Source organism: Perca flavescens, chromosome 5 (assembly GCF_004354835.1).
Source record: "Perca flavescens isolate YP-PL-M2 chromosome 5, PFLA_1.0, whole genome shotgun sequence".
NCBI classification, from domain to species: domain Eukaryota; kingdom Metazoa; phylum Chordata; class Actinopteri; order Perciformes; family Percidae; genus Perca; species Perca flavescens.
Window position 1 is genome coordinate 13,051,884 of NC_041335.1, and position 24,092 is coordinate 13,075,975.

Sequence of the window (24,092 nt, forward strand, 5' to 3'; positions counted from 1 at the left end):
CCTTAGTGGGCAAATAAAATAGTGGGAATAATCACAACAGTAGGGTAACTCATTAATCCATTAAACCAAACGTCAGATTATAATTTAGTGTTTTGATGCTGCTGTAGCATGCGTCATTTTTGGGCGACAGTGTGGCAGTTTCATCGGACAGCTGACATTGCAATATAAACATAGCTGCTGTTAGCTTCCTTGTAAATTCATTCAACACTAAAACACAGAATTCTGTTTTTCTTCCCTTATTTTTGCTTTAATAAGTTGTTTCCTATTGGCGACTACAAGTCCCTTGAGACATAAACCCAACTATCGAACTCATTGTGGAGACTCAGGACCTTCACTCGCAGCACAGCAGAGCAAATAGATCATGACAAAATGTTAATTCTTAATTTATTTATATGTGAAGTGTATTTTCGGTGGTAAAATATTATTCCTATCATCCCTAATGCTTCTTGTTTGTTAGCTAACAAGCTAATGTTAGCTTTGTTAATGTTAAAGCTGTAATGTAGCTAATATCTTGTGTCGTTAAAGATCACGTTGCAAACAACACATTCAGTGTGAAAACTCCAGGTTTATTCATGTAATGTATCAATGAACTATCAATTAGTTTTGTCGTATTTAGCTTTAGCTTTTTTTTGTAGAAGGAAGAGTTTTCACCTTCACGTTATCTGTTGAATTTAATGCGTTCTGTAGATCCATAAATCAAATGTTAGCAAATAAAGTTCATTATTAAGCGTTGAAACAGCAAACATATCATTAACAAGTCCACTTTGTTTCTTTTTTGGCACTAGCAATAGGAATGAACTAAAACAGTTTAAGAAACGTTTAGCTAGCTTATAAGCTACCTTGAGCAACACTTGCCACAGTTGTTGATTATCACTCTTGAAAGCTTGTTGTGTTTATGTTAGCAGTTAGCTCAAGCTTAATAGCAAGTATAATAGAGCTAAACTTTTTCTGCCTTTTTTGTCTTTTATTAATTTTGTCAAACATATTCTGTCCACTGTTTTTTAGATAAGTGCTGCTGTATATTAGTGTAGTTTATTATTTTTCATATTGACTGAAAGGTCCTGATGTGGGAAAGATCAGATAGTGATTGTGGACTGCTAACACCTGGAGCAGCTGATCTAATCTCCACCTCCATCTGACTCAACCTCCCTCCTTCCATCCATCTCTCCAGCCCTCTGTCAGTCCTCTGGCAGTGTCTCATCGTAGTCCATGATGCTCAGTTCGTGAATTCTCTGTCGCACAGCGGGCGTCAGGTCTGCAGGGGGTGCTGGAGGTCCAGGGGAAGGCAGGCTGTGAGCTGAAGCCCTGCTGGGGGGGGGCTCTGTCTGATGTCTCCCTGCGAGGACAGCGGCCTCCTCTGCCTCCTGACTCAGAGGAGGGCTCTCTGGCTGGGCCTCCTCATCCTCCTCTTCCTCCTCCTTCTCCTCTTCCTCCCCCTCCTGTTGCTCATCCTCCTCCTGGCTGTGATTGGCCGGTCTGAACAGCTGCCGTGAATGCTGCTCCAGGAAGGAGCCAACGGCCAGAGGAGATTCGATAGGGGAGTGGGAAAGGGGGGAGGAGGAGCAAGAGGGGAGGTGCAATGGGGAGGTGGAGAGGGTCTCCACACCTCCGTTTATTATACTAACACAAGTAGAAGAAGTGGAGGGGTGGGTCTTGTGGCCGCCCTGAGGAGCTGGTATGGCGACGCTGCTGCCGTTTGGCCTGAGGGCGAGAAAGATGACATCACGTGAACTTTTAAAAAGCCTGTTTCTTTACAATTGCAGACCTTTCTAAGCTTTCTTTTGTAGCTAAGGTTTTAGAAAAGGTTGTAGCAGATCAACTGCTAGCTTTTATTCATTCTGGTTTAAGAATAAAACAGAGTACTGTAACTGGTCTTTTTCTTATTGCTGTCAGCCATAAATCGATTCTTGTTCTTCTGGATCTACGTGCAGCATTCAATACCATTGACCATGATGTCCTCCTGGACCGTCTTGAAACATGGGTGGGCATCAGTGGCACTGCCAACTACACATTCACTCACTTACTACACTATACACACTCACATACCCATATATTTATACTACAGTTCTTCCAACCTATTTATATATAAAGTATTTATATTTATACCACTGTCTACATTACAAATTATTATCAAATACCGGGTCTATAGTGTATACACCGTATTCATATCATACCTCCAGCTGTCACTGTATATAATATTTACTGTAAGTACAACTTGCACTTACACTTTCTGCACTATTTCTTTTTATTACACGGCTTTGTTGAATACTCGATTTTGATTGGTCAATCACAGCATTCTAAGGTCTGTTACCGCACCGCCGAAACAAAGCGCAGATGCGCCTGGTGGAATATAGGGATCAGACTGGTGTACCTGATGTCCTGAGGCCAGCTGTGTGTGTGCGTGTCGTTGTGTGTGTCCAGGTGGATCTGGCTGTACAGGTGAAGAGTCTCCGTCTGAAGTGTCTGGGTGACTCTCCTCAGGGCGACACAGCGATTCTCACAGGCCGACAGCTCGGCTCTGGCACACAAACACAATAGCAGGTCAGTGAGTGTGTTTACTTGCACACTAGTATTCTGGTTTTGAGTCTTATAACGTCTACGTGGAGCATAAAAAAACCTGGCGATTTATCTCCCAGTGTAGGATCATAACAGTCCTCAGGTGTCAGGTTGTGTGCCTTTATCCCTGAACACCTCAGACACTCATTTCTATATGAACTGAAACCTGATCAGATGTTTACAGGCCACAGTGTCCTGGATTTATCAAAGGTAGCTTATTCAGGTTTCTCAAAACCCGGATATGATGTTTACTAGGGTTGGGGGAAAAAAATCGATACAGCATATATCGCAATATTTTCCGTGGCAATACTGTATCGATACACAGACGGCAAGTATCGATCTTTTATTATATATATGTGTTTGTCTGCGTGACAATCCCATTTTGCAGCAATAAAATTGAAGTGAGATGAACAAACAGAGAAATGTACCTTTTTAGACAAAACAGATGTTGACAAAGTTTTCTTTTGGGGACATAATTTGAAATTGGGAAAAATTGGAAGTTTGAAGAAAAAAGGTAATAAATTGCAATATATCGCAGAATATTGCAATATCTTTAAAATCGCAATAATATTGTATTGTGTCATAAGTATCGTGATGATATCGTATCGTGAGGCCTCTGGTGATTCCCACCCCTAATGCTCTCATAACCAGGAATTATTCAAACACACTCAGTAAAACACAAACAGACTCTTTTATTCTAAGTCCTTATCTGAAGCTTTCTAAGTAAAACAGTCAGTTAGTGACGTCTGAAACTCTTTAAATCCAGTGCTCAAATAAGGCTCAGTTTAGGTTTGGTTATTCTGTGACACCATCTTGTCTCCATGTATAACCAGAAAGCACAAAGACTGTCTGTAGATGATATACATTTCTCTCCAGGACTGACCTGCTCTGGGCCTTTGTGTCGTCCAGAAGTTTCTTCTGATCCAGAATCAGCTGCTCTTTCTTGGCCAGCTGGTTCTCCAGCTCTGCTATCCTGTAATTGGCTGCTTCCAGCTTCTGTCTCTGCTGGACATCGCTGTCCTTTAGCCACTGGTGCTCTTTACCCACACTGCACTGCAGCATGAACGCCTCCTAAACCGACACATGCGCACACACACGTGCGCACACACGTGCACACACACACGTGCGCGCGCGCACACACACACACACACACACACACACACACACACACACACACACACACACACACACACACACACACACACACACACACACACACACACACACACACACACACACACACTTGAATTCAGCTCATTTTATTCCCTGAACGCCCAACGCTGATTTTAAAGAAGGAAAAGCAGCTCTACTTTGTTGAGAACAATTTATGTATGTATGTGTGTGTGTATGTGTGTATGTGTGTCCTCACAGTGCGGTGGTGTGTCTCTCCTCCATCCAGCTGGTGACTCAGAGCTCTGTTAGTTTCTCTCAGCAGGATGAGCTGCTGGTTCAACAGGAAGATCTGCTGCTGCAGCTGCTCACTGCTGCACAACTACACACACCCACAAATCCAGAAATAGGTATACTAATACAGTGCAGCTGTTGACAGACGTTTCTGTAGTTATTGTGGTTTATTATAATCACATCTGCTTCCTTATTTTTATCTACGTTTTTCATTCATATGATTTAGAAACCCATGTATTAATATATTGTGTCAACAAAGAACATTAATAATCAATCAACCAACAGAAGCTCTTCTCACCTTGAGTGACAGCTCAGTCAGCTGGTGTTCTGCATTGTAAGCCTTGTTATTGGCTTTTTGAAGCTCCACCTCCAGATCCCTCAACCTGCTCTGGCACTCCTGAAGTTCGCTCTGCAACAGCCAATCACAGCACAGGGGGTTGTAAAACAGCCAATCACAACACAAGGCCTCAAAGGCCCTATTTCAGACCTTGTTTTAATTGATGCTTTTAACTATACTGTAATTTCATCTGGTTTATTTTTCTACTCAATTACATTATTATAATGTGTGTAGTCATCGTACTCATCACTGATGACATGAATGGATTCACTGAGTCCGTGGTAGATTTGATTTATAATACAACAGAAGCATCTACCCAAAACTACAGTTAAAATCATTCCACAACCATAAACAAAGGATTACCATAACAATCCAGGATGCCATAAACACACGCACTGCAGCCTACAATTTAGGACAGCAGTCTGGAAACATGACTACCGCCCAGTGGCGCTCACCTCTGTAGTGATAAAATACTATATATTATATAATATATTACGACTGGTCAAGGATTACATCTGCTGCCTACTACCCAGCACAGTGGACCCATTACAGTTTGCCTACCGTCCCAACCGATCAATGGAAGACACTATAGTACACATCCTGTTCACCACACTATCTCACCTAGAAAAGAAAGGAAGCTGTGTGAGACTGCTGTTCATTGACTACAGTTCAGCATTTAACACCATAGTTCCCTCCAGGCTCGTCACAAAGCTCAAGGACCTGGGTTTAAACGTCTCACTGTGCATGTGGACTTCCTGACAGGCAGACCCCAGGTGGTGAGGGTGGGCAACCACACCTCTTCCACCCACCCTTATAACGGAGCCCCCCAGGGTTGTGTATTGAGTCCCCTGCTGAACTCCCTGTGCATACTCAACTGTGTAGCCACTTTTGACCCCAACACCATCATCACATTTGCTGACAACACAGCTGTGGTGGGCCTGATCACAGACAACAATGAAAAGGCTGACCTGAAAGAAGTAGAAGGCCTTACCTGCTGGCGTCAGGACAACAGCCTACTAGTGGACTTTGGGAGAAAGCAGGGAAGGAACTACACCCCCCCTTAATTTCAACGGGTCCTCAGTGGAGATGGTGGACAGCTTCAAGTACCCTGGTGTCCACATCACTGAGGGTTTGACCTGGGCGCTGCATACTGACTCAGGGGTGAGTAAGGCAAGGCAGAGACCGTTTCAGCTCAGACGCCTGAGGATATTCTGGGTCTCCCCTCAAATACTAAAATTTCTACTCCTGCATCATTGAGAGCGTCCTGATGGGGAACATTACTGCAGGGTATGGAAACAGCACTGAACAGACCGCAAGTTCCTGCAGAGAGTGGTTCGTTCGGTTGAACATACAATAGGCGGTGCCCTACTCGGCCTAAAGGATATTTACACCAGGCACTGCAAGAAAAGAGAATTATTAAAGATCCAAACCACTTGGGTAACAACCTTTTCTCCCTGTTGAGGTTGGTAGTAGGTACCGGATACACCAGACCAGCACGGAGAGGCTCAGTAGGAACTTCTACCCTCAGCCCATGTGTATGTGTATACAATGTTGGTGTGTACTTGTACCTTCAACCTCTGCTTGTCTCTCTGCTCGTCTTGTTGTTGCAGCAGCAGCTGTTGGATGTGTGTGTGCAGCTGGGCGGTGTGTGTGTGGGTGTCGTGCTGCAGTTGTGTGTATCGCTTCTGTTCTTCCTGCAGACTAGACTTCAGCGAGCGAATCTCTTCATCCTGAACGCTCAGTTGACCCTTCTGCATCACACACACACACACACACACACACACACACACACACACACACACACACACACACACACACACACACACACACACACACACACACACACACACACACACACACACACACACACACACACACACACACACACACACACACGAGAAAAGCAAACAAACAAAAACAAGGAAGGAGAGAAGAAAAGAAATAAATGAAAGAGAAGAAATAAAAAAGGGAGGAGATTGTGTGTTTACATGTGTGTATACATGTGTGCGTTACCATGGCAACGCTTTGCTCCTCCAGTGAGGTGGCGTTAATAACTCTTCGCAGCAGACGGCGGTTTCTGATGGCGTGCTGCTGTCGTTTGAATCGTTCATACTGCAGCTGACTGTGGACCAATAACAGCTGACTTCTCAGAGACTGAAGCTCCTCCCCCTGGGCGGGGCCTGTCAACCACACACACACACACACACACACACATAACTATGCTAGCTCTAAACCCCATTTCATCACAATCTATCCAAAAGTTGTTTCTATTACGTATATTTCAGTCTGAACCGACAGTCATAACTAACAAAAAACAAAACATGATGATAAACGAGCAGGTCACATTAGTCTGGTTAAACTGGTTAGTGCTGGTTTACCAGTTAGGAGGCGCTCACTTCCATTTACATGCTGATTAAACAGTTCAATCAGATCATGACATGGTCTGAACATCTAATTAAAAAAACTCTACATGCAGATATAAATGTGGAGAACACCGTAGAACACACAGCATGTACACAGTAAATGTGTCAACTCTAACAACCAACAGGTGACTTCAGGGCTAAATGTGTTATAATGGCAGATCTGATGGAGACTGTATTAGTTACTTGGAACTAAAATATTACCATTAATTATTCAAAAATGTGTGTCAGCCTAGTCTATTGTCAAATTTACACCACATTGTGTACAACAAAACCAGATATGTTTATTAAATATGGTGATATTTAAACAACGTAATCCTCAGATAACAGGAAGCATGTTGGATCTGGACCTGTCAGGTAGATAAACACAAACTGGGTGTAATTTAAAGAGTTAAGAGTGAGATAATTCAGTCGACGATCAAAGGTCATGTAGCTGCAGAGAGACAACAAATGTGGTGAGAACAAACTGATTTCTAACAATCAGGTTACAAATAATGATTTTACACAGATTTCTTTGTAAAAACAAACAAACAGAAGCTAGTTTCAATCACTGATAAATAAATGATTCAAAGCCTCCAAAATCATTTTCATCAATAAACAATCAATCAATCATTATCAGTGAATCATGTTAATGAGTCTAAGTGTCATCACTGTTAGTTTGTGGTACCTTTGGTTTTCATGCTCTGCTGTTTACCTCCAAAATGACTCCGATCCACCGAGTTATTCGCTGCTGACAACCTGACACACACACACACACACACACACACACACACACACACACACACACACACGACATGTTTGGTCTACATTGACACGTACGCCCTCTTGAGGCCAGATGACTGAACTGCCATTAACTCTGTCATAGAAAACATTCCAACTTTATGATTATTTAAGGAAGTTTGTACAGAAGTGGATTTGGTCGGGTGATAGGCAGTCCCTCCAGAAAAACGCAATTATACAATGGCATAATGCAATGCATAATCAGCCAAAGTCTGCATATTTAAGCGGGGGCCGTATTTTTTCAAATACGGCGCACTTTCGTCACATAAATTGCCGATTTCCGGGCAAATTTTGCGGGGCTTGCATGATTTCATAATCCCCGCATTTTCGTTGCAAAAAACTCACATATATCTTAGCAGAAAGTTGAAAAATGTTGTGTTTACTTCCCACAAGAGCAGCCATTTTCTCCTGTTGCCATGGGAACATTATGAAGTGACGGAATTACACGACATGAACATCATCGAAAAGCAGGGTGTTTTTTTTTTTACCCAGTTTTTGCAAGTCCCCGCAATTTCATCGCATAAAATTGCATAAGTATCCCGCATAATCAAGGATTTTTGCACGCAACAATTAGAAAAAAAACGCATTTTTCTGGGAGGACTGTATAGGGAACAAAATGTTGACTTCATCCAGGTACCAAAATGAGTTTTACCACTAGTGGGTAGGGTTGGGCATCGAGAAACCGATTCCTACTTGGAATCATTTCAAAAATTACGATTCCATCGGAATCGTTTCTATATTGGAATCATTTGGAGGATTTGGTTTCAAATCTGATCACGGGATCCAAAATTTAACATGCGCAAGTATGTACAATTTTTCCGTAGCGGCCAGGCGCTTGTTGTGTTGCAGCCTTGGAGCACAGTAAGCAGTGATCTAGTGTGGCTTTATTTTACATTGAAAAAGCCCCGTCAAACTGCAACCCACCTTTGAATCAAAATAAAAAACTTTCCGCTTATTGGTGAAATAAGCACGTGACCCGTTTCAACTCCACCCCTCAAAGAATCAGAATCGAGAAATCGATAAGATCCGGAATCGAAAAGAAGAATCGGAATCAGAATCGTTAAAATCTAAAATCTAAATGCCCAACCCTACTAGTGGGGCAGAAAAGTCCTTGTGTCATGTTGTTACCTACATCCTAAAAAAGGGTTTATGGTGGTCATTTGGACTCAGGTGGACTTGGACTCAAGTATCTGTAGTTAGCACCACAGGGCTCCATTAGTGTCTTTGTTAATGACCTCTATGGTAACTGTCTCACCTCCTGCTGAGGTGTTCATGGGCATCGTGTCCGTGGACGATCAGCTGATCCAAAACCTTTAGAGGAGAGACGGAGGTCTGCTCCTCCTCTCTGTCCTCCCCCTGTCCTCGTCCTCCTCCTCCTCCTCCCTTCCCCTCCTGCCCCCCCGCTGCTCTCTCCAGCGCCTCCTACACAACAGCACCAAGACAGATTCATCAATAAAAAGAAAAGATTGATCACCTGAATTCTCTTTAATCTACTGTGACTCATTTCTCTTTTTTTAGAGATAATGAGATCCTTGGGAAGTCGCATTGAATGAGATCAGTATGTGTTTAATGTCTGTGTGCTCACATTTTCACTGAGTTATGAAAAAGAGAAGAAGAAGAATCTTAATCTCCATAATCACTCTGCTGACAAACTACAATAACTAACTTCCTGTTGTTTTCCTGTTGTTGCGTCTATGGTGGACCACAGAGCTCAACGCGTTATAAGTACAGAAAACACAACTAAATACAGATGACACTGCAAGTAACACCACACAACAACAGAGACTGTTTCTAAGGAACACTAAGAAGTGATGCACTCGGCTGGACACATTTGTTGTTGTCATGGCATTTGACCTTTGAAGTTATGAAGTCTGGAAAATGGTTTTAAAATGTAGTTTTGCTTTTATGGTTTATTTTAACATTGTGATGATCGGATATTAGTGCAGGTATCTGCTGTTAACCTAGCGTTAGCCATTAGCTTATTATTAGCATCACTATTCAAATAACAGTGATGTTGACAGGTTTTCAATGTAGTGAGTCCCAGGGATGGTCAATTGAGTTTGTCCCCAATAAAAAGTTGTTTTTATAAATTGTGTTGTTAAAGGTGCACTATGAGTTCCTGCATGGTTGTCGGTGATTGGCTGGAACGTGGTTTGTTGTATTTTGGTGCACAGCCTGTGCCCCTAGTGTTTGTTTGACGTTTACGACCCCAGTGTTGTCTCCCTAGACCGGGCTTTTTCACAGTGTATTCAGGGGGCAGGCAGCTAGCGGATCAAGGAGAGATGCCTACAATTTGAGACAAAAATGAAATTGCGCTGAAACCATGTAGGAAGTCATAGTGCACCTTTAACCTCATGTTTGATGTTATATGGCCACCATGTACAGCATCAATCAGTGGCCATGTGAGGTTATTTACCAATACTAATAAGTCTAGATTGTATAAATGAAATCTGTTGCAGCGAGGGCATTTAGTTGCTCCTGAGTGAATGAGACAATGAACACGGGATATCATCTGCCCATCGAAAATATGTGAGGTTTCTTTTGTTAATTTCTATGACTTTAACACGACTGATGTTCACAATGTAGCACTATCAGGGGGGAAAATATGGTGCGTCCCTGGGTGCTGCTTCCTCACTGTACGGCCCATTGAGCAGGCGCACAAAGACACTTCTGCTGGCCGAGCCAGCTGCTTCTGCTTCCGCGCTGTGTTAACTTGAATGGGGATTAAATGATTTAATCACGCGGCTCTTCTAGACTTTCCAAACGTCATCGGGCCTTACGGATCGAAGTTTTATAGTGAAACGAGTCATTTCACAGGGGTTTGTGATGCTCATAAAAATGTATCCATTAATTTACAGACGTCTCTTTACCCATGTAAGTCTATGGGGAAAAGTATTTTTGGGCCAGAGGGCATCACGTGACGGACACGGACGTTGTAATTCCTCGGTTTGGCCACTATGTTTAATTTCATTCAAAACCCGGCGCACTTCCTGCCTGGTGTATGTCGTCAGATTATGTGAATAGCGCTGCATCTCACGTTGCTTAAATTGCCTCCTCGAGTCCTCCACTTGCCTCCCTTCCTCGCGTCTTAGTCCCTCCCACCGAGGAGGCACGGGAGAGACTTAAGGAAATCATGGGAGGAGAGAGGCAACGAGCAAATGTGATTTAGAGGTATGAGACGTCCTTTACTCAGAAGCATCACATGAATACGTCAGCTGTTTGGGCGGAGTTAGCAACTCCTTTAGCCGCACAGCTTCCGGGAAGGCTGCTCTCATTTATCCTCCTCTATAGCTCCTCTCTGATCCCTCCTCGATGCTCGCTCCTCGGGGCAGAAATAAGAGCTTTGAGACGGCCTTCACCGAGGAGGGACAGAACAACTTCCGGTTCAGCCGAGGACCGAGGACTCGAGGAGATCAAATAAGTGGCATGAGATGCAGCCTTGATAATTTCAGATGTGTGCATCACTTTTTAGTTTCCTTTGTGTTTCTTGTGCGTTTGCAGTATCTCAGGGCCACCGTACCTGTCCCTTTTAGCTCATAGTGTCTCGGTTTCCCCTGGTCTGGTTCACTTTACCTGTGTCATCCTCCCGATGAACAGCGTGGCGGCTCGGGGAAGAGCGAGCTCAAACAGGGGTTCATACGAAAGGGCGGGGCTCTGACCCAAGAAGCCAAACAGGGAGGAGCCTCCCTCCTCTGATCTGTGTGTGGTGGTGGAAGGGTGAGGGGGGGTGAAGCAGAGTGAGATGGAGCACGGAGAAGAGGAGAGGGCTGAACCCGACGACGGTTCATCACGGCTGGGGGTAGAGGTGAGGAGGACGGGCTGAGAAGAGGAGGAGGAGGAGGAGGAGGAAGGCTGCTGGGATCTGGTGTCTGCAGAGAAACAGAGAGGAACATAAACATAATATGTTTGCTTCAGTCTTAAATTGTAGTTTGACAGAAATAGGCTTAACTATTGTCCAGCTGCTGAGGAGAACCATGAGATGAGGTGGACCTTTAATATTACCTTTTGTATTATTTGATTTGCCTCATTTCAGTGAAATGGTTTAATCATGGTTCAACCATGTAAAACACTTTGTAACTTTAGCAATGTATGAATAAAGTTTTTTGTTGTTAATGTTGTTGTTGTCTTTATGGGACACAGTCAGTGGTGGCTCAGTGTGGATTAACACATAAAGGGCTATTTCACAAAAGCATTATTCAGAAACATCTCTCTCATATGGGCTATAATATAACATGTTCACTTCCTTTGCCCACTTTTAAGGCCAAGTGTATAGACATATAAGTAAATGTTTATTTTTTGTTTGAACCTTAGGACCAGCCGTACAACCTTAAAACTCTGATCAGAGTGTGTGTGTGTGTGTGTGTGTGTGTGTGTGTGTGTGTGTGTGTGTGTGTGGTAACTTATGTGCCACTGCCTTCATGAAACCGAGTAAATTCAGCCAGGATAGCTGGAAAATATTGTGAAATAGCCCTCTGCATAGTTGATAAGTCCGCTGATGAACTCACCTTCACAGATGTTATTGATGACATCGCTCTGGCCTCTTCCCTCCTTCTCTGTGATTGGCTGAACGGATGACCCCTGTAGCTCTGTGACCAGCTTCACCTGTGAGGAAGCGAGAGAGACTCCTTCACAATAAAAGCCTTTCAGCAAAAAAGAAAAGAGCTTCACGTCTACAGTCCTAATGGTGCCTTCACACCAGGCGTTGTTCCCGAATTCGGTGACGAGATACATAAAAAGTCAATGCAAAGTCAATGTGAGTCGGCAGTGCAAATGACGCGAAATTCGCATGAGCTGAAATACTTGAACTTTGATTTTTTTTTTTTTTTTTTTTTATGTATCTACGGCTTCCAATAGTGGTTATTTCAGCCTAATTGATGACAGAAAGAAACATTGTGGTGCCTACAGCTCTACACTGGCGGGTAATGCTGCTAACGCGAGTAATGCAATTATACACAAATGATCGCAATATGATTTTTTTTTGTCAAGTATGAATGGTGATTTATCCCGGTAAAATGTGAACCACCGTCGTAAGACGGAAAAACCCACGGTTAACCCTGAAGTTACCTCGTTAATCCCAAATTCTGCTTCGTAGTACAGGTCTCAGATCTCACCTGGTTTTTCTCAGGAATCACACCATTTTGGTTCTCTTTAGTCAGTGGTGTCACTGGGACGATGACTGATGAGGGACATTTTACACCTGGAGTTTACCAACAGACAGACAGACGGGCTTTAGAGTTATTTTTACACACCATCACCTGTCTCCTCTGTCTCACAGTGTCTCACGTATCTCACAGTGTCTCACCTGTCTCCTCTTTCTCACAGTTTCTACCTGCCTCAAGTGTTTTACAGTGTCCCACCTGTCTCCTCTGTCTCACAGTGTCCCACCTGCCTCACCTGTCCCACAGTGTCTCACAGCGCCTCACCTTTACAGTGTCTAAGTGTCTCACCTGTCTCCTCTGTCTCACAGTGTCTCACCTGAGATGGAGGCGGTCCTGCTCAGTGGGTGGGCGGAGCCTGTAGCAGCAGTTTCAGCAGGGGGTGTCGACAAACCACACTGTAAGGAGGGACTCCATGTGACATCATCAGCCTGAACACAAAGTATATGGTGAGCAGAGGGAGGGAGGGAGGGAGGGAGGGAGGGAAGGGGAAGGAAGGAAGGAAGGAGAGTATTACAATACCTGTATGTAGGAGTTGTTGAGTGTCAGCTGAGGAAGAGTGGGAGGTCCAGACAGCAGTAGAGGACAAACTGTACTTCCTGTCAATTAGCACATCCATTAGTGTATACCTTTAAATTTATAAGTGCATCATGAGGATGTAAGGTGTGTGTGTGTGTGTGTGTGTGTGTGTGTGTGTGTGTGTGTGTGTGTGTGTGTGTGTGTGTGTGTGTGTGTGTGTGTGTGTGTTACCTGAGCTGCTGACAGTCTCTGTGTTGTAAGGACTGGAGGTGAGGTTCAGGGGGGAGGGGGAGGGAGGAGGGTCTCTGAGGGAGGAGTAAATGTCCTCCTCACAGGAAGACTCCAGAGGATCCAGAGACATCCTGGAGCACTCGATCACAATGTCATGGACTTCATAACACCTCCACCTGAGACACACAGGAAGTCAGCTGAAAAGGTGATGTCAGCTATTTTGTGTGTGTATATGTATTTTATTTTGAAAATGTCCTGCTGTCACTTTTGTTATTTGTTTTGAACTAAACTTCAGTAAACCCAGCAGCAGGTTCAGGTTTGGTTTGTGTGTGTGTTACCAGTACTCACCTGGACGGGTCCAGTTCATAGTCCTGGGTCCCTGTGACCAGCTCTGGGTGAACCCTGACATGTTCCAACATCGGCTGACAGACAGACAGACAGACAGACAGACATTAATCTCCTTTACTTTGACTGACACTTCCTCTCCTTTCAGTGACTATGTTTACATGCACACTAATATTGCACTATTATTCCGAATATGACAATATTCTGAATTTGATACGGGTTATGTACATGTTATTCCGAATGTTAGCATTTACCGATTAAGACATGTTTAGGAACATTCACTGGACATTGTTTTAGCGCACTTGGCATCTTGCCTGTTTACGGTCAGCTCTTGTGCTAGCCAACAGCTGTTGGTTGCCATCCCATCCAGTGTTGGGAAAGTTCACTTTCTACATTAACTAGTTCAAAGTTCAGTTCACACATTTTAAAATGAACTAGCTAGTTCAGTTTATACTTCAAAATTATAATAATAATTAATAATAAGTTCACAGTTTCAAAAATGAACTAGTTCATAGTCATTTTTTCCATATGTTGCTGCGAGCTATTATTTTTCAACGTGCCGTTTCAGGTTTGCTGTGGATGTTACTGAAGTGCGGATTTTCTTTTTGAAAGCCGGCGGGCAAAATGTATGATTTTTGCATCCTCACCGACCTTGTCATAAAACTTGTTTAAATGATCATACGAAGCCTCCTTGCTGCTTGCTAGTTGCTATGGTTGCTAGTTTATATAATGTCTATGTACATTGCGTCCATGCTGCTTTTTGTTTGGATGACACATGCGGCGGTGCGACACTGGTGACTGGTGTTGCCAGATTGGGCGTTTTTTCCGCTACATATTAAGGCCTGTTTACAGTGTGTTTTAGCTGGGGTATCGCCTGGAAGGCTCTATAGAGATCTGGCACCCTATTGAACGAAGTAAAACAGAGCGTGCCGTTCATTCAGACACCAGAATGAACGAGTTCACAGTAACGTTCATTAGGCAGTAATACAGTACGTTCAGTTCACGTTCGCCCAAAATATGAACGAATTCATGAACTATCGTTCAATGAACGCGTTCAGGCACAACACTGATCCCATCTTCCTATTTTGTTAACTGCATGTAAAAAGGAATATTAGGGCAGAGATATACTTGCTTTTTAACCATGCACTCAGGTAGACAACCGGCTACGTGTTGAACTTGCCTATTACTACAGGTTATTGGAGGATTCCACTAAAGGGTAGATGAGAGAACTCTGACGTTAGACCAGTTTTGCACGATGTAAGCAATAAACATAGCGACAATCGAGCCCCTAAACCAAGCTTCAGCTTGTGACAATGCTAATGATTATTTTTTTCTCTGCACTGCCCCTAAATGGACTGTTCTTATACAGCGCTTTTCTAGTCTCAACGACTACTCAAAGCGCTTTAACATAGTACAGGAACCATTCACCATTCACACACATTCATACACTGTGGCTGAGGCTGCCGTACAAGGCTCTACCTGCTCATCAGATAAACATTCACACAGATTTACACTCCGATGCACAGCATCGGGGGCAACTCGGGGTTCAGTGTCGACACTTCCGTTCACGAGCGTAATGGATCTTGCGGACACGTAGCAATAATTTCGGAGGACGCGCACAACCAACGCTCCAAACGACGTAGGATACGCGAGGCAGCAGTCATGGGTAGTTAAAAGCAAATAGCTCTCGGTCTTAAGTAGAATATTAATTTTTATGAGCCAAGCAAACAGCTGAGTAGGAATATTGTCTTTGTATGGGATAAGGGCAAAAACCTGTAGTACTTTGTGAATGTAAACATAGTCAGTGACTTGAGCTTCAACTACTTTCAACAGTTTCTCTAAAAGCGACACTTGCCTTTATTTTGACTTCAATTTATGGCAATATTTAGATTGTTTCAAAAGCTTCTGCATATTTTCAGCAGCGAGCAAACAAACAGCTTGTTTGGTTTGATATTTTGGCCTGAGGGGTCAGTTCAAGGTCCTCTTAAAGCGCAACTCTCGCCAAAACTCAACCTAGGGTCTTTTTGTGAATGTACCCGAGTCAAACTTTACTTTAAAAGCATAATTAGGACGGAAGCGCCACTTTTAAGATGACTACGATAGCATCACAATCACTATTTTTCAAACACTAAGAAGGCTCGATACAACATGAAACTTTGCTCGAAGTATCACCAGGGGCTTTACACATGAACTCCAGCATTGAGAACACTGTTTGTGTACACAGAGTTTATTAAAAAGAAAGTTGTTTTTTCCGCTCGCCTCATCCTTGCTAGTCAAAAAGTGTCAATCTCCGAGTGCAACGTAACAAGAAGGAGAGTAAAGATGGAAAGCTCCTAAAGCTTAGTTCAATATAAATGCACGGATAATTCGTTGTGTTGTCGTAAGTGAAAAACAATATTGACCTTGTAGTTGAAAAAGGAGTCTCACATAAGAAACAATACTAAAATCAATAAATGCGTTCATTCGCATTCGGAGATCGACACTTTTTGACTGGCAAGATGGCGGCGAGCGGAAAAACCAACTACTTAAGTGAGTTGTTCAAAGCCTTTCTTTTTAGTAAACTGTGGACACAAACAGTGTTCTCAATGCTGGAGTTCATGTGTAGAGCCCCTGGTGATACTTTGAGCAAAGTCTCATGTTGTGTCGAGCCTTCTTAGTGTTTTAAAAATAGTGATTTTGATGCTATCGTAGTAGTGCCCCTAGCACTCCCATTCCAAAGGCCAATTGATTGAAAACGAAAATACGGTCAATCTTAAAAGTGGTGCTTCTGTCCTAATTATGCTTTTAAATGAAGGTTTGACTCAGGTACATTCACAAAAAGACCCTACGTTGCATTTTGGCGAGAGTTACGCTTTAAATTCTTTTGTTTAACAAAAAGCTAAAGACCTGGAAGGAAGACTCTTGAAGTCAACTACGACTGCCAGGGTGCATTTCACTGACAAACAGCCAACCACAGAGTTTTACATCATAGATTACACTGCTGATAAAACCGGAAAAAAAAACAGTCAGCAGTTTAAATTTGTTTTCATGTCACATTTTGGCTTCAATTCCATAACAGCAGCAGCCGTGGCTCGAGGGTACTGTAGTATTTAGAGACAGAAAAAACGAAGTGTAAAAAAATAACTCTTGGACAGAACATAAACCTGTACGATGGTGAAATGATCCAGGAGAGTTTGTGTGTGTCCTGAGTGTCTCTGGTTTAGGTTTCTCTGAGAAACGGAGCAGCTGCTGTTTACTGCAGCTGTTGTTGTGTGTCTGTGTGGCAGCAGCACTACAGCAGCTGTGAACCGGTCTAATGCTGCAGACTTTTCTGTCAACAGTGATGCTGCTAATCAGTGTGTTGCTGATTAATAAGTCATTATTTACATTAAAAATATATATAAAAAAAAAAAAAAAACAATGTCCATGTTAAGTTGATATTAGGGTTTGTTTCTCTGATTATATTTATTTCCTGGTCTTCCTTTGATTTAAGTTTTCCAACTACAGTTCTGATAATATGGAGGATGTAAACAGGAAGTATTATGTTACTAGGTTTTTTTTGCCTTTATTGTTCTCTGGTGGTCTGTACTGACCTTGACGACTTCCTGGAAGGTGTCCAGGTTCTCCTTCATGCTGTAGTGCAGCCTCAGGTAGGAGATGAAGTTACAGGGGAACATCCCATACAGACGGTGGAACAGAGAGTACACACCCGCATGGAGGTGGACCAGGTGGACCACAGGTACATGACCTGCAGGGGACAACAACCAGCCAATTAGAAACGCCCCAATGACCAATCAGAGCACAGAACCTGGATTCACATCACCTCAGAGCTGCAAATAAATACACAATTAGTGTATGCGCGTACGTGTGCGTGCGTGTGTGTGTGTTTCATACCAGGGTTCTTGTAGCTCCAGGAGGCGAGGCGTCCGAACACGTCGAAGAAGTCGTAGATGTGTTGTTTCCCGGCCTGAGGGATCATGGGTAATAGGGTGATGAGGACCAGGACTCCGGTGATCAGGACCACCACATCGGTCTCTGTCTGAGGACACCAGCAGGCTGTTTAATGCCTTGCTCAAAGGCAGAGCTGAACACAGGTTTGATATACGTAGGTTCATAAAATGAAAACTTCTCTGTGTGTCTGAAGGAATGTAACATAACACACCATGCAATAGAACAATACTGAGACATCATAACCTCATACACAACATGAAAAATCCTCTACTATTACTGCAGTAAAAGTACTCAGTGCACAGTACACACTAGGGGTGTTGAAATGAATCATTGCATCGATACATCGCGATGCGGACCTAGACGATCGATTCAGTGACAGACCATAATCGATTATTGCCTACTGATATCACTTGTTGATTTTCTGGTCGCTTCTTTTTTGTTATTGCCTTTTGTCTGTTGTCTGATGTGTTCCAACTCCGCTATATTCAGAAAGTGTCATTTTTAGGAGCAGATACAATAAAAAAGGAGAGTTATATATATATAAATATAAATAAGTATTTGAACACCCTAATATTTTGCAAGTTCTCCTACTTGGAAATCATGGAGGGGTCTGAAATTGTCATCGTAGGTGCATGTCCACTGTGAGAGACATAATCTAAAAGAAAAAATCCAGAAATCACAATATATGATTTTTTAACTATTTATTTGTATGATACAGCTGCAAATAAGTATTTGAACACCTGTCTATCAGCTAGAATTCTGACCCTCAAAGACCTGTTAGTCTGCCTTTAAAATGTCCACCTCCTAAATTAGATGCACCTGTTTGAGGTCGTTAGCTGCATAAAGACACCTGTCCACCCCATACAATCAGTAAGAATCCAACTACTAACATGGTCAAGACCAAAGAGCTGTCCAAAGACACTAGAGACAAAATTGTACACCTCCACAAGGCTGGAAAGGGCTACAGGGAAATTGCCAAGCAGCTTGGTGAAAAAAGGTCCACTGTTGGAGCAATCATTAGAAGAAGCTAAACATGACTGTCAATCTCCCTCGGTCTGGGGCTCCATGCAAGATTTCACCTCGTGGGGTCTCAATGATCCTAAGGAAGGTGAGAAATCAGCCCAGAACTACACGGGAGGATCTGGTCAATGACCTGAAAAGAGCTGGGACCACCGTTTCCAAGGTTACTGTTGGTAATACACTAAGACGTCATGGTTTGAAATCATGCATGGCGCGGAAGGTTCCCCTGCTTAAACCAGCACATGTCAAGGCCCATCTTAAGTTTGCCAATGACCATTTGGATGATCCAGACGAGTCATGTGTTCAGATGAGACCAAAATAGAACTTTTTAGTCATAATTCCACTAACAGTGTTTGGAGGAAGAAGAATGATGAGTACCATCCCAAGAACACCATCCCTACTGTGAAGCATGGGGGTGGTAGCATCATGCTTTGGGGGTGTTTTTCTGCACATGGGACAGGGCGACTGCACTGTATTAAGGAGAGGATGACCGGGGCCATGTATTGTGAGATTTTGGGGAACAACCTCCTTCCCTCAGTTAGAGCATTGAAGATGGGTCGAGGCTGGGTCTTCCAACATGACAATGACCCGAAGCACACAGCCAGGATAACCAAGGAGTGGCTCTGTAAGAAGCATATCAAGGTTCTGGCGTGGCCTAGCCAGTCTCCAGACCTAAACCCAATAGAGAATCTTTGGAGGGAGCTCAAACTCCGTGTTTCTCAGCCACAGCCCAGAAACCTGACTGATCTAGAGAAGATCTGTGTGGAGGAGTGAGCCAAAATCCCTCCTGCAGTGTGTGCAAACCTGGTGAAAAACTACAGGAAACATTTTACCTCTTTACTTGCAAACAAAGGCTACTGTACCAAATATTAACATTGATTTTCTCAGGTGTTCAAATACTTATTTGCAGCTGTATCATACAAAAAATCATACATTGTGATTTCTGGATTTTCTTTTTTTTAGATTATGTCTCTCACAGTGGACATGCACCTACGTTGACAATTTCAGACCCCTCCATGATTTCTAAGTGGGAGAACTTGCAAAATAGCAGGGTGTTCAAATACTTATTTTCCTCACTATCTATCTAGATAGATAGATAGATAGATAGATAGATCTCTATGACTGCTTAAATGTGTTGATGAAAACCATATGTAGCAATAAATAATAAAATTGAGGAGGAGATGCATAGTGATATTGAATCGAATCGTTAGGAGAATAGTAATCGAATCCTAAGACCAGTGAAGAGTCACACCCCTAAGTATGTAAGTATAATTATGAAAATGTGGTTAAAGTATTAAAAGTATAGAAATGTCCACTAAGACAATGGACAGAACCACCAAAGTAAGAAATGGAATAAAAAGGTTGTTATCCTGCTTGCGGCCTTGTATTAGTATCAGTATTACAGCATCTAGTATATGTATGAGTATTAGTACCTTGAGGCAGCGCAGCAGGGAGAGCAGCAGAGCCGAGCGGCTGATGTGATGAACCCAGGGAGGCTGTTTCCTGATCAGGTCCCCCAGCAGGGTCAAACCAGCCAATCTGGATCCAGGTCTGTTCAGAGACTCATTCAGCTTCTCCAGCAGGGGCTGCACAGACATTACAACATATGTTGTATCAGTTACATGTAATCATCAGTAACACTGATAACTACCAGAAATATAAAAGGTAATGAGAGTCCGTTCACCTTGTGATGAGGCTCTCTGATGGAGGAGAGCAGGAGCACCACCTGAGAGGAGGATGAGTCCAGGTAATGCTCCACCAGAGAGGAGAGAACAGCACCTCCTCTGTCTGAGAGGGGAAACTACACATCAGACTGACAGGAGCAGGACCGAGGTCCGTCCAAGTACAAAGGGCCCTATAGGGCTGGGTAACGAATTCAATCCTTTTTAGGCACCGACCGAATTGCCTCTAAAGTGTTAAGTATCATAAAATGCCTCGTCATTCAATACCCAATTTCAATACCTAGGGAGTAAATCTTATCAGATCAGTGAGCCAATAAGCACACAGTATGCTATTGACCATTTTTGAACGATACCCCTAAGGTGGCTTGTGGTCTGTCAGCAGACTGTTAAGGCTCGGACATACTTTTGGCATTCGCAGACAGCTGCAGAGTTGTACTGGTATCCGGAAGTGCATGCAGTTCCATTTATACTACAATTAAGGGGTCCGCGGCAGTCTTGCGTTTCCCAATACACGCTCCATTACAGTTGGTAGCGGTAATGCACGATAATGTTGTTTGCCAACCACCATAATAAATCAAGAAAAAGATTAGAAGAAGCATGTGCATTAAGAAAGAAATGGCGTAGAGCTCTTTTGTTTGTTGTTTTTGGCTGAACAACAAGAAAAAAGCAAAACAATAAAATATATTACAGTATATGTAACAAGAATAGGACCAGAGACTGGGACGAGATAAGAGGCATTGACAAGGAGAAGCATCAAAGTCAGCGCACTTGCTATGCGTACACTCCGCTCGGTCACACATTTTAGGGCTGCACCCAGAGGTCCAAATAGGGGGCCACATGGACACTGGCAGACATCGGCCCAACGCCACGCCATCAAAATGGATCCTCACGGATGCAAAAAGTATGATTTGGCCTTAAGAGGGTCCTCTTGGGAAAGACACTTCACCAATTCAATTACCAACAATTCATTGCAAAGTAGATGTAACGCTTTAATTGTTTTAATCACTGACACAAGAAGAACATAAAACATATACAGTAAATGTATAATAAATATTGGTGTCATGTATAGACAACAAATAATACTGAAAAAAGGTGTACAAGAAAATGATTAAACTATTAATGAATATACAGTTTATGTAAAATGTAACAGTCTAAAAGAAACAGGCGGAGACTTACCGGTACTCAGCTGCTGATTGACTGTTGCTCTGACTTGCTCCACCTCCTGCAGCTCTGAACTGTCCAATGAGAGCAGGAGCTCACTGATACTTACCTGCTGACTGGACATCATGAACACCTGGACAAGGAGAGAAAGAGAGAGACAGAGAGAGAGAGAGACAGAGAGAGAGAGAGAGAGAGAGAGAGAGAGAGAGAAGATTTATATTTCTCCAACAACACACGTCTGTGTACCTTAAACAGAGAAAAATAAACTGCAGTCTTCTATATATTATAGATTATAGATATTATAGATTGTTTTGTCTATTTTCCAATGATATATAACTGTTTATAACTGATATTTACTCTCAGAGGATATTTTGATCAAAATATATGGTAATACTTGATGGTGACTTGACACTGCACCAGAAAAAAATGGTATGTTCCCCTAAATCCAGTAGTGCAGTCTAATGTATTGTAGTGGGTATACTGCATTTTATATGTATATATATTGACCACAATCTGCCTTTTGGTGGGAGGGGGGGGATGTCCTCCCCCATGGAAGTTTTGAGCATCAACAACTTCATTTCCTGTATTCAGATACACTTCTATGCACCAATTTACAGTGGATATACCTTTATTTAGCCATTGCGAAGAAGAAAACCACAGCTGATCAATTCAATTCAATACACCACTGCCTGAATCATATGCTGTATAACACTTAGTGAATGAAAGAATAAGCTCAGAATTGAAAATAGAAATGCAGAGGTTTCTTTATCTACGTAGCCTAGGCATTAGAGGGCCGAGTATAACCTTTCATTTCCTGGCCCGGGTGTTGATCACCTGGCTTTCAGTTCCTGGGGTCTTCATTTCTATTTGAATCTCGTTTGGATGAATCTTATTATCGGAGTACATTTACCCAAGTGCTGTATTTTTATTTTACCTGAGTGTTCCCATTTTCTATTTTATACTTCTACTCCACTACAGGGAGTAGATGAGATGATAACTTTGGTTACATTTACAGATTTTGATTATCAAAACAAAATATTATATTATTAGTATAGGATAAATAGTCTGGCATTGCCAGACCTCTCTCTACAGCACTGTGGAGTAAGAATAGATTAAACTACCCAGCAGTATATAAAGTAATTATTGAGCTCTACATTCATCAGCTGCAACATTAAAGTTATGAACACATTAAAGCATCAATAATTATAATACAATAACATAATATTCTGCATAATGAGCACTTTTACCTTTGGTACTTCATGTATAATTTGATGCTTCAGTAAAATGTTGAACGCAGGACGTTTACTTGTTTACTGCAGTAAAATATCTTAGTACTTCTTCCACCCGGTATAACTACATGTACTTCAGTAGTAACTCTGTAAGTGTACTCTGCAGACAGTTGCAGTCATATATGGTTGCAGTACTGTCTAGTGTGTTTGGAGTGTTATGTAATATCTCTCTCGCTGTGTGACGTCGCTGCTGTTATCTAATAAGTAATGTGACGTCACACCTGCAGACATCTGTGGTTCAAACTGAAGTTTAGTTGACATTATCACCGCTTCCTGTCGTGATACAGACTTTATATTAGCTCACAGTTAACAGCAGGATGCTAAGCTAACATGCAAACAGCTGAGCTGTCAGTCTGCTGTGCGTTTGGGAGTTTAGCATATTAGCTAATGGAGCTGACGGCGTTATTTTCCCGCATGCAGCTGTTCGGTAACTTCCGGTGCCCAGAGACAAACAGAGTCAGATTGTAAAAGTAAAAAACAAACGTTAGAAATAAAGTTAAACTCGGTTACCTTTAGACCTGTTGATCCGAGCAGGGCGCAGCCATGTTGAGCAACACGAAAACCCTCCCACCCTTTGCCTGTCAATCAACGTCAGGAGGCGTTCAGGGCGGGAGCAGAATATGTGAAAAACGAGCTTCATCCGAGAACGTGTTTGATCTAAACCGCTAACAGAGAAGAATTTTTCAGATGAAATAAAATGACAAGAAAGGCGTTCATGGGACTGGGTCTAAGCAGAATTTGCCGTGGTAAATACGTATACAGTTTCTATACATACCACAGTTTCTAGGCCTACTGTAGCCTATGTAGTAGGCTAGCCTATATAGTAACATTCACTGTTACTGTAACAGAGATACATTTTACAGTTCTCCAGTGGAAAGTCTTTATGCCAAAATAAAATGCAATAATAACAGTTTTATGGATCTGAAGCAGCTTCTGATAAATCATGTACACTGATCAAAGTGACCTTGAGTATCAGGAATGGTTAACTTGTGCACAGTACTTGAGTTATATTTTAATAATAGGGCTACAGTAGTGTGTAGGCCTACATGTTTGTCCTTTTTAAGATATTTATTTTTTAAAGGGTGAATCCCCTTTGTCTTAGCCAGCACTCAAAGCGCTTTACAATACAAGCCAGCATAGTTATGTATTTGTGTGTGTGTGTGTGTGTGTGTGTTACCAGCAGCTGTGTGTGTTCTCAGTCCGATGACTTGTTGCTTGGTGAGTAACTTTTACTGTAAAGTTGGAGTTATCTACAGTTCACC

The 24,092-nt window shown here is 42.6% G+C and overlaps 1 protein-coding gene across 2 annotated transcripts; it reads right to left on the bottom strand.

Annotated features, from left to right (window-relative positions):
- Positions 1 to 545: 545 nt before the first annotated feature.
- tsc1a (TSC complex subunit 1a) lies at positions 546 to 23,408 on the bottom strand. 2 transcript variants are annotated; one of them, XM_028578722.1, is made up of 22 exons: positions 23,341 to 23,408; positions 21,557 to 21,674; positions 20,383 to 20,486; positions 20,132 to 20,284; positions 17,622 to 17,766; positions 17,321 to 17,475; positions 13,752 to 13,825; positions 13,404 to 13,579; positions 13,176 to 13,252; positions 12,973 to 13,084; positions 12,609 to 12,694; positions 12,003 to 12,099; positions 11,071 to 11,366; positions 8,753 to 8,919; positions 7,412 to 7,455; positions 6,311 to 6,477; positions 5,866 to 6,048; positions 4,259 to 4,369; positions 3,926 to 4,048; positions 3,440 to 3,627; positions 2,372 to 2,518; positions 546 to 1,701 (listed from the first exon to the last, which is right to left on the bottom strand). In XM_028578722.1, exons 2-22 carry the CDS (start codon positions 21,666 to 21,668, stop codon positions 1,179 to 1,181), a joined length of 3,240 nt encoding a protein of 1,079 aa, XP_028434523.1. In that variant the 5' UTR covers positions 21,669 to 21,674; positions 23,341 to 23,408; the 3' UTR covers positions 546 to 1,178. The 2 variants fall into 2 exon arrangements, with proteins under 2 accessions (XP_028434523.1, XP_028434521.1); XM_028578720.1 differs by having other exon boundaries at positions 7,385 to 7,455.
- Between the last annotated feature and the right edge of the window lie 684 nt (positions 23,409 to 24,092).